This window comes from Saccostrea cucullata, unplaced genomic scaffold, assembly GCF_032062105.1.
Source record: "Saccostrea cucullata isolate Sc308-1 unplaced genomic scaffold, CSIRO_AGI_Scuc_v1 ctg1291, whole genome shotgun sequence".
Lineage (NCBI taxonomy): Eukaryota > Metazoa > Mollusca > Bivalvia > Ostreida > Ostreidae > Saccostrea > Saccostrea cuccullata.
This window is the reverse complement of record NW_026921741.1, coordinates 8422-16693: the sequence shown is the minus strand read 5'-3', so window position 1 is coordinate 16693 and position 8272 is coordinate 8422. Positions and strand designations below refer to the sequence as shown.

Here is an 8272-nt window from a genome sequence, read left to right as displayed (position 1 = left end):
TTATGTTAAGTGTGAATTACATTTATTCAGAGTCAAGTTTACTTCATTTCAACAAAAATTCTTTACTTTTAAATACCAAGCCTTTGATACGACCACTCAGCTTCTGAATTCACATCTTGAGAGAGGAAATACACGTCAGTAGTATCGGGAACCCACTGAATCCAAAATCAACTGAACTGTTGTAACTTTTCTGTATAATACATATGTTTGAAACACTTTTTGCTTAGTGTTCGTTTGAAATTCCTAAGGTAATGGATTAGGCGCTTTAACAACCAGAAACAGAAACGTACAAGCATATAAGAATTTATATGTTTTTTTTTCGTATTTAGAGTTCATTGTGATGTAACATGCTTTTCAAAATTTGAATTTTTGTCATTAATGTATGTTTGCGAATCAATAAGACTTAACTTTTCAAACATTGAATGAAAATACATGTATGTTTGCAAGCTTCATGCACATCAAAATTTCTTGGGGAAATAAACCACAAAGATTGAACTGAAATACAAAATTTATTAAGTCTAGAACACAAAAATATGTCAGCTTTCTTCTAAGCTTGGAGGCCAATCCAACTCAACACTGTGTAAATTAAAAAAAAAATCATAGGCTTCGAAAGCAAATTGAAAGTTGGGGGGGGGGCTAACTGAAAGTGCAGGGCTAAAGCAACAAAAAAGTAAAACCCAATTTTCAATGTCTATATTATGTATATATTTGCAAAATTAGTGGGGGGAGGCTAAGCCCCCTCTAGCCCCCCAACCCCCAACCCGGTTCCGACACTTATGAAAATATAATGGCAGTTTGCTTTAATCTTGAAAAGAAATCTATGAATCATAACTCTAAATCTTTCTCCCTTTCGCTTCATCTTTTCTTTTGAATTTCTGAATACAGGGTTAATCAAATATCTCAAAGTTTATCATTACTTTTCTAATTTCAATCTCACTTGTACATCAAGTTCACACTCCACCCCAGTCAGGGTTCCAAGGTTTGAAGTAGTTCTCCCGAAATCTCCGTGAACAAACTCTTTGATATAGCTAATGTTTAGTTAAGGTATATGTATATATATTAAAACACCTGCATTAAGTTTTATCGAACCCATACTGCACACTTAATACACATGTGTATATACATTAAAACTTGACTCTACATAGAAATGTCCTATGTTCCTGATACCCTATGATATTTGCATTTTTCTTTTTGATTTAAGACTCTTGAAATATCAAAAAACTTTCATTCAAATCTTAAAATATAAGACCATACAAGGATACGTGCCGGCCTGTGTTGAGAGACTCAATGTGAAATGAAGTTCATCTATTTTCTGCACTGACATGCTGTAAACTACTCTCTCCCTTGTTGCTAGAGGGCGCCGGTGTAGGACTCGAATCGGAGTCTTTTGATAAATGACAAGATCCTGAAAGTAGAATACAAAGCAAATCACATTATCATATGACATTTATTCAATGATTATTCAAACTCATATTACATCTTTTATTTCCCATTATTTCATTTAACAAAAAAAAAAACCATAAACTGGTATGAAATGTGCAGATATATCTAAGGACGACCGAGTGAGTGAGTGAGTGTGATATCATAGATCAATGTTTAACAGATGAATAAACGAGACAACGAGATACAATTTAAAAAAAAAATAAGGCATTTCGGTGAGGAGATTTGATTATTCTCTAAAATGTTTTGTCAATATTTTTGTACATAACATAAAATACCAGGGAATTTCACATTATCTGTCAATAAATAGTTTATTTTGAATTTTCATTCTGCATCACTTAACTGGTTCTATATCAAGGCCAGTCCATAATATATTCATGGCACCAAAGAATCTAAGTGTTTATAACTTCATTGACACTTTATCTTCATTTTACAAATGGTGATATAATCAATACAACACACTACCTTGACTTCCTGGAGCTTATTAAGTTGTCCCTCAGAAAAAGATTCTTTAGACCAGCGCAGGGCAGAATAGGTCTTTGTTCTCTCAATTTCACCTTCCTTCAATTTATCTACATCTTTTCTGTTGATGAAAATGTGAAAATGAAGGATGGAATTACTAGCCTATCATCACCAAGGTTCATGCAAACTCTGCTTTTTATATTTTAAATACTCTCATTTGTAGTCTCAATGAAAACGAATTTCAAATTTTTTTTTCAATATACATTGCAATGAAAAAGTTGAAAGAAATTGCACCTAATTTTATCTTAATTTTTTTAAGAAATTTAAAATTGTTATTTCTTCCTCTTATCAAGGGTCAATTAATCCTTGGAACCCTAGCTACTGGCTGTTATTATTTTTACATTGTCCTTAAAATTAGATGTATATTTCATTTACAACTTAAAATTCTTACTTGTCAACAATTTGTAAATCCCTGACTTTAATATCAGCTGACTTGTTGATTTCCTGAATGAAAAAAGGCACTAAAAATTACTCATCTACTTTAATTTGACTTCCAAATTGACTTTTCGTGGTTATAGAAAATATGTGTAGGATATTTTGTACAATAAATGTGTTTCTTACATTAAATAAAAAACCAGCATTAATGAGGATCCCCCCCCCCAAAAAAATACGTCTGGAAACTTACCAAGAGCTAGTACAATAAGTATAAGCTTAAATATTGCCTTCTGTATTTCCAGGATATCTTTTGCAGAGAATTCAACTCGACGGGGATCATCCATTTCTACAACAAAAGGCCTTCCTGCAAACAGGAAAAGAGTTTTTCAAAAAAAATCACATCACAATTATTAATAAGTTTACATGTAGAATTGCAACTCAATTATATAGAAATTATGTTAAGTTGCATAATGAAAATAAATCATAAAACCCCTCTACAATGTATATGGGCATTATTCTTGATAATTTATAAACCCTGCATATTTTTCTTAAAGAGAACAATAGAAAATTTCACTTAACGTAGAACCTACGTCGTATGACATCATAACTAGTGAATGTGTTTAGACTGTGCTAGATCCATTTTGATGTCATAATTAATTCTGTGTCACTTTTCCCGTACTTTACAGCTTCAATAGAAATGGTAGAAAATACTGCATTTTGAAGCTCACAGAATTCAATTTAAAATCATGCCGAAATAATCTTAATTCAATTACTGTAGATCACTTAGTTTTCGCGACACTTTATTTTCGCGAGATAGTCATTGACTCTTTATAAGCGAGACAAAATTTTCACGAATTGTGGTCGTTGCTCTACATAATCTTAAGTTATTTTATTATAAGCGAGAATTAAATTTTCGCGAGCATACCGTCTAGCGTAATTACGCGAAAATAAATTTCTCGCGAATAAAAAGTGATTTACAGTAATATTTTTTTGGCCTATAATGATAAATGACAATATATTTCTGGAATTAGAGAAACCTGTAGGCACCTTTCATTTACTGTAGATTTCTAATTATACGCGAGGAATTAATTCTCGCCTAATTTCGCGAGAAGCAACACTCGCGAAATAAAATTACTCGCTTTTATTTTTATGGTGTTAATATCTATGTAAAATCTCTAAATCAAACGTCCATTCGCGATTTATTATTCTCGCGATTTGACGTTAGAGAGCCTTCTTGCGATAAGTACTCGCAAAAAGTAAGGAATCTACATTCTAACATGAACATCTTCTCGTCCTGATGAAGAAAAACACTGCTCTGGAAAAAATATCAAAATTAAAGTACCATTATTACGTGTACTTTCAAAATTGCTAGAGGCCTATTGATTACAAAGCTCACTAGAATCCAGTGAAAATTTTTTTTTTTCTGATAGAGGAATACATCAAATCCAAATGTAAGCTTAAGACTTGATTTTAATAATTTTGGTGTACATCAGTACACATATATTTAAAGCTTTTTTTTTTCTTTTTGATAACTCTTTAAATATTAAGCATGTTAATTTCTCCATAGTTGTAAATATATTTACAACTAAATGGGGAAAGTTCTTTATGAACTATCAGCTGTCATAATATTTTAAATTTTATATACACATGTACGAGTGGGTATCAAAAAGTTCGTGGACTAGCGCCATAAAATTAAAACCGCTTTAGGTACATCAATGATTATTAAATTATCTAGTTAGCATAATCTTTTCTATCTATAAATTAAACCACAAATCACAAATTTTATTTTTTAATAAGTTAGTAATGTTTTTATAAGCAATGGTATGTCCAGGCGGCGCAACCTCGAAAACGAGGTTTTCCAACCTAAGTGTAACTGAGAAAAAACTATTTTGATATGAAGATTTGACATCCAAATATCCCGTTCATACAGGTATGTGTTGGGACACTATTGTTCAATAAAATATGGAATTTTTACCTCATTCTTGAAGTTTTCTGAAATTTTATCGTAAATTTTACATGGAGTTTCCAAACAAATATTGCTTGAAATTGACGTCAAAAACGGGGAAGGGTATCCTTTTCCATCATTCTATAAGGTTTTGCCGCTGAAAAAAATGGTATCGACCTAGGAAATATCTAAACTGGCTACGGAGAAAAAATATGTACCTAGAGTACTTGTTTTTTATGCCAAATAGATTCAGAGAGAAAAAGAATGCACAGTTAATGTCGTTTTGTAGTCAAGGTGTGAAAAATCAATCAGGTCAAAAAACAACGTTGATCATGTGTTGTAGATATTGAACTCCAAAAAGCGAAATATGCTAGCACCATCAAGCGAGAATCTTTCCCATTGTATAAATCCATTTGCAATATAATATGCGTTAAAAGCCGCTGTTCATGACATTGTAAAATCATATAAACAAAACGGATGGAATCCTAACTCAGCTCTAGGGAATCTCATCAAAATAAGTGTATTAGGTAGAAAAAGCAGACATTGAAAAACAATGATCGACGTTGTCGGACGTCATAAAACTAAGCGGCGACGGCGCCGCGTGATGATGTAATGTCGTTTTGATTTTGTAATAATTTGGGAAATAATGAACGCATCAAGCTAAATTTTAAACATTTCTTTATTTCTTGTTGTTTTATGTTCCATAAATATTTTGTAAACTCAGACTACAAAGTACTAATCTTATAGCTCCAGTCCACGAACTTTTTGATAACCCCTCGTATTGAATCAGTTGGGAACTATGGAAATAAATGTGATATGCCTTATGAATTTGTGTAGTTTGTTGAGTATGCCAGGTCATTACATGTAACTTGAAGTTGAAAACTTAGGATAATTCATGGGCTTCACTTTGATGCTTGAATTTTTAAAAATATATTTGTTATTATTTATAGAACATTTTCATAAGTTAACTTACATTATATGATTCCAATAACACCCTTAGACCAATGATTTGACATAGCTATTCCACAATATTTGACTTTACATTTGAGAATAAGACTATGGGTACCGGAGGTATACATATATATTTCCATAGTAAAAATTTATCGACCCCTGATGAACCTACAATAATCTAAAATGTCAACCAGAAATGAATAATGGGTACTATTAGTCCTTTGCAATTAAGAAAAAAATGCACTTGTATATTAAACTTGGAAAGGTACATAATCAAAGAGTGGCTCATTAAATTTAAATTCAGAGTACAGGTAAACCAGGAAGTTTAAACACCTGACAGTAGGTAGATAATACAGGTGTATAGATCACGTGCTCTCTGTCACTGAGATTACGTAGAAACGATCAGTAGTTTAATGAAAGAGACCGCCATTACTGTCTAACATCAGGTGATATTAAAAAATTGAAAAACAGATCAACTTATGCACAAAGAATATTACTCATAGAAATATTCATCTTAAGAATGCATTTAATAAGAAGAAATTTGTTCAAGAACAGGGTGAATATTTTTTTTTTGTACTTTCATTTTAAAATTCATGGAAACAAGATTCAATTGGACAAACAAAACTTGTTTCCTAAAATGACAAGTTTTATTTTCACTTTCTACAATTTTTTCTTACGATTCTAGTCAATTTTAATAACTGTACAGGGGTCCTTATTTCCTGACAATTGAAAAATACCTAAGGGGGCGCTTACAGGGGCAGGGACGGTTAAAAGGGATTATACGGTATTTTCTTTCTTTTCAGTACATTGATTTACTTTAAATTACACAGTAAATTCTTTTATCATGCACATGCAGTTATTTTTAACTCTATACTTCAGAGTCAGAAGTTTAACCATGGACCCCCGTACCAGTGCCCAGGACGTGATGCGATGTGACCTGTGTGAGACCGCTGTGGTACAGATGCACTGAGATACATGTCTTGTCAACCTGCGTACAGCTTGTGTAGGAATGCACTTCTCTGCTGATCTCTCAAAACCTCACACAATTGTTGATTTCAAGGACAGAAAATCTACTCCCCTATACCCTCGGAGTAAATTTCAACACAAACAACAATGTACAATGTACTGTAATCAATGTGGCATTCCTGTTTGTCCTAAGTGCATTGCATCTCATCAACATCTACGTCATAAGGTATCAGAAATTTTGCAAGTTGTGGATGAGAAAAAAGAAAAGATTATCAAAAAACAAATTGAACTAAATGAAATAATTCATCCCACATACAAGGACATTGCCTCTGATGTACAAAATAGAATGAGTCAATTAGAAAAGGAATATGGAGATCTCTCAACAGCCATAACAAAACATGGAGAGGACTGGCATAGAAAAATTGACAAAATTGTCCAGAAACTTAAAGCTGAAGTTGATGAGATGAAAAACACACAGTTACAAACTCTACAGAAACATCTGGATGAAATAAACAAGACAATGTCTCACATCAAGGATGAAATTGATTAAATTGATCTTGCTGAAGATTCTAATAATATTCCAAAACTGTTCAGTATTACTCTCAATGTAGATAGATATAGAAATCTTCCATAAAAAATTCATCCATCTTTACCTAAATTCTCTCCAAGCAAAATTATTGGAGAAGAACTCGGTAAAATATTTGGAACCCTATCATTAAGTTTTTTAACTTCAGATAAACATGGCTACTGCATGAAGACAACACAAAAAACACCAGAAGCTGGATCCTCTCCTCCAGTCAAACAGCTGCTTGATGAACCAGAGGCTGTCACCATCATAAACACTGGGTATGAAAGCCTTTACAATGTGGTCTGTCTGAGTGATGAAGAAATCTGGGCAGGTGGACTTGACAGCACCATGAAACTCTACAGCATCAATCAGGGATTACTACTCAAGTCAATCACAACCAAGTCAAGGAACTGGTCATTTGACTTAACAGTGACAGAAAGTGGAGATTTAGTTTACACTGATAACTATTATTGAACTGTGAACATTGTGAAGAATGAGAAGATAGAGGAGGTGATTAGACTACAGAACTGGGAACCTCAAGGTGTCTGTAGTACCTCCTCTGGTGACCTCCTGGTTATCATGGTCAGTGATGATATAAAAACAAACAAGCGTTGTCCATTACTCTGGCTCCACAGAGAAACAAACCATTCAGTTTGATGATCAAGGTAAACGTCTTTATTCATCACCAATGGTTACATATATATCTAATAAATACTGGTACATAACTGAGAACAAGAACCAGGATATATTTGTGTCTGATGAGGGAGCTAGAGCAGTAGTGGTGGTCAATCAGGCCGGGAGACTGAGATTCAGGTACACTGGACATTCTTCTGATTCAAAGAGTGAACCATTCAGTCCTCAAGGAATCACCAAAGACGGTCAGCGTCACATCCTTATAGCTGATGATAAAAATAACAGTGTCCACATCATAGACCAGGATGGACAGTTCCTCCGTTACATAGACTGTGGACTGAGTAAACCCCAGGGACTGTGTACAGATACAAACGACAATCTGTTTGTTGCTCAATTAAAAAACAAAGTGAAGAAAATCAAATATTTCCAGTGAAATGCTACTCCTGCTGAATACAAGTAAAATACTAGTGTGTGTCTCTAAAAATTCTTCGAGTCTGCATCATACTGTTTTATTATTGTCAAACAATGATACTGGTCTTATAATACCATCAACGTTATATCCAACTTTTAAGAAATAAACTTATATGTCTCAAGAATTTATTAATCTTTACATTAAACTTATGTTAAGGGAGCTGACTGGGATTTTATAGTGTGAAAACTACAAATGAGAAAGTTTTTAATTTTATACCATACGCATTTTACAGTGTACATGCCAAGTTTAAGAAAAATCTACCATCAAGGTGTTTTTATATCTTTTCAGGTCACCTGAGTAAACTCAGGTGATCAATTGCTATCCGTTTTCGTCAGTCGTCGTGCGTTGTGCGTTGTGCTTCGTACGTTAACTTTTGAACATTTCAGCTTCTTCTCTACAA

General features: G+C 33.2%; 2 protein-coding genes across 2 annotated transcripts; one reads left to right on the top strand and one right to left on the bottom strand.

Moving 5' to 3' along the window:
• Positions 1-393: 393 nt before the first annotated feature.
• LOC134260670 (tRNA pseudouridine synthase Pus10-like) lies at positions 394-2878 on the bottom strand. The gene is made up of 7 exons (XM_062743220.1): positions 2872-2878; positions 2625-2701; positions 2354-2406; positions 1906-2023; positions 1263-1405; positions 955-1028; positions 394-604 (listed from the first exon to the last, which is right to left on the bottom strand). Exons 1-7 carry the CDS (start codon positions 2876-2878, stop codon positions 537-539), a joined length of 540 nt encoding a protein of 179 aa, XP_062599204.1. The 3' UTR covers positions 394-536.
• A 4072-nt stretch (positions 2879-6950) lies between these two features.
• LOC134260666 (uncharacterized) lies at positions 6951-7781 on the top strand (the record flags this gene model as incomplete). The annotated part of the gene is made up of 3 exons (XM_062743217.1): positions 6951-7217; positions 7260-7349; positions 7609-7781. Coding segments are annotated over exons 1-3 (530 nt in total), but the record flags the coding sequence as incomplete, so codon positions are not given.
• Positions 7782-8272: the final 491 nt, after the last annotated feature.

Bases quoted from the DNA above. Each gene is read 5' to 3' on its own strand.
- LOC134260670 (XM_062743220.1), bottom strand. The intron at 2,024-2,353 runs GTAAGAATTTTA...TTTCATCAACAG, and splicing joins GATTTACAAATTGTTGACAA to AAAAGATGTAGATAAATTGA. The intron at 1,406-1,905 runs GTAGTGTGTTGT...TTCTACTTTCAG, and splicing joins ATAAGCTCCAGGAAGTCAAG to GATCTTGTCATTTATCAAAA.